The sequence below is a fragment of the Limulus polyphemus genome, unplaced genomic scaffold (assembly GCF_000517525.1).
Source record: "Limulus polyphemus unplaced genomic scaffold, Limulus_polyphemus-2.1.2 Scaffold2869, whole genome shotgun sequence".
Taxonomy (NCBI): Eukaryota; Metazoa; Arthropoda; class Merostomata; order Xiphosura; family Limulidae; genus Limulus; species Limulus polyphemus.
The window spans coordinates 37,286-39,831 of record NW_013668479.1 but is presented as its reverse complement, the minus strand read 5'-3'; the positions used below and the strand labels follow the sequence as shown (position 1 = coordinate 39,831).

The following is a 2,546-nucleotide window of genomic DNA, read 5'->3' as shown; positions in this document are numbered from 1 at the left end:
CCAGGTGTATAGATTGATGTTAACTTATTAAGTTACTTATTATAAAGCTAGAAAAAGATTCATTTTTTTTACCCCAGTATGTAAACAAAGTTGAAACGTTTATTTTTACATAACCCGAATCGTATAGATAACAATGTATCTAAAACGCATCATGAACAATAGAATACAAACGTAGCATTGTTGATAATACATCTAGTGAAATGGTAGAGTTTTACTGTGTATAACGAATTTGCAAACACTCACTACTACGTTGCTGCCCGACATCCTGCAGTCATTGTTCCCTCTAAGCTGCGCGGCCGCACAACAATCAATGAAGCGAATTTGAAAATCAACCAAGTGGCGCGTAATTCATTATTCCAGCCGCGCGCATACTTAGTAATGGTGAGGAGTCTCAACACGTTGATGGCCTTAATGACCCTGGCAGTCGATAGGCCTGAAGCCCAACTGGCCTAATGATCGAATAGAGTCGATGGTCTAAATATAACCCCCTCCCCTCCTAAAAAACAAAAAAATAAACTGGTAGCGCACATCCACACATTGCTTTGACACTGGTGCACATGAAAAAATTCATTCCGCACATGTATTGAAAAAATTAGAGGGAACATTGCTTGCGATATCAATTCTAAGTAGTTCTCAACAAGTTGAAATACAATTTACTTGAATACTTTTCAGTTATTCACTGCTTTTCAATAATATGATGACTAGTTTTAGTAACGATGGAAAAAGACTAGACAACTTATTTCGAGAAATGGATAGTAGTAGTTAATGCTTGTTCAGAGGTTTACGATAAAATAACCAATGTGAAAACATTCCTGGATGTATAATGTTCTAAGTAACAAAAATGTGATAAAACTTGAGCAATAGTTAATGTTGGTGCATCATCTTGTTAAATTAGTCTGTTTAAAAAAGACATGGACGTGTATTTTTACATAAATCTTATGTTTGCGATTTTATTAAAAAAATATTAGTAAGAACTCGCATTAATAAAAAATAATATATTTATTTTTACAGGCAAATCTGTCCCTTTTGTGGAGTTGACTGTAGCTCACGGGTCCATCCTCACCATCCTGGCCATCAGCTTTGAACGTTACTATGCTATCTGTAAACCACTAAAGGCCGGCTACAAGTGTACCAAGATGAGGGCTCTTGTCATCATAGTTGTTGTGTGGGTGGTGTCTATCCTCATCACCAGTCCTATTCTAGCCATTGCCGAGTACACGTACGTTGAATACGTTGATGGCTCGACTGTTCCCGTGTGTTTGACACTGGTCCAAACGTTTTGGCAGCGACTGTACTTTATCTCAATTATTGCCATATTCTTTGGAATCCCCTTCTTTATATTGGTCACTGTATACTCTTTCATTGCCAAACACCTGATGATAGACGGGGGAGTAGTGTCATCGAACACAGAACAGTCACAAGCCAAAGCACGTCGTCAAGTCGTAATGATGCTAGTGGCTGTTGTTCTAAGTTTCTTTTTATGTCTTCTTCCATTCCGTGTGTTTACTTTGTGGATTATTGTGGCTGACCCAACGGACGTCCAAAAGCTAGGAATGGAAGTCTACTACAATCTGCTCTATTTCTGCCGGCTTATGCTGTATACTAATTCTGCTATCAACCCTATTCTTTACAACCTTATATCTTCCAAGTTCCGCGACGCTTTTCTCAGATCACTGGGTTGTAGGAAAAGTCGGCGACTTCTCCGACAGGTGACCTTCACTCCCACCTCCCTAACACTTCAGAGCAGCCTGAAGAGTCGTTCAAGCCACTCCAGTGGAACCTACAGCACAGTTATTCAATCCCGAACTTTCGTAGCCAAGGGTTTAAACAAGCTATTGTAAATATTAACACAATGAGTTTTATAAGTATAGATTCTCAAGATTATGCCTTAGCTGCTTTGATATCTGAAAAACGATCTCAGTAGAATCCTCCAGACTAACTTTTATTAAGTACCTTTTGTTTTAATTAGAGACTTGAAAGTTTACACTATTGAGCTTCAATAATATTGAAGTTTAGAGCCAGTGACTTGCAGCAATGTATTTACTTTAAAATTGTATGTTTTTGCTTCTAAAGAAGTAACCGTAAAATGGATATTCCAAATGACTTCAAACGCTTAGACCCTCAGCAACCACGTACTACAACCAAAACATTCCGACCCACAAAAAGACCAAAGTGTCAAAGCTTGTAAATTATTTAGGGTGGGAAATAAAACAAATGTGAGATATATAAATAATGTCGATTAATATTATTTTCTCAAAAGTATTGCTCTCATGTTATTGTACTTTACTTAACGGTTGAAGTTGTTCACGTGTCTTAGTACCTAGCTGTGATGAGAATAACCAAGGGATGTGCATGTTTATCACACGTGGAGTATATTCATGCAGTTGTATTAAGTTAAAGTTGTGTGTACATTTGATTAGAATCACCTGCTTCATTACGTTATTAAACCCACAAAACGTAAGTTTCAATGTGCACGTGAGCAGGTTCTACCTTCGAGTATGTTTGTATAAACGTGTGTGTGTGTGTGTGTGTGTATTGTAATACCG

At 37.6% G+C, this 2,546-nt stretch overlaps 1 protein-coding gene across 1 annotated transcript in view; it reads left to right on the top strand.

The window, feature by feature from the left end:
- The window catches only part of LOC106468093 (growth hormone secretagogue receptor type 1-like), an 81,660-nt gene extending 79,461 nt beyond the window's left edge, over positions 1-2,199 (top strand). The window contains exon 2 of the mRNA XM_013928497.2: positions 1,012-2,199. Within this exon, the coding sequence (XP_013783951.1) occupies positions 1,012-1,841 (830 nt within the window). The 3' untranslated portion in view covers positions 1,842-2,199. The remainder of the gene's footprint in view (positions 1-1,011) is intronic.
- Positions 2,200-2,546: the final 347 nt, after the last annotated feature.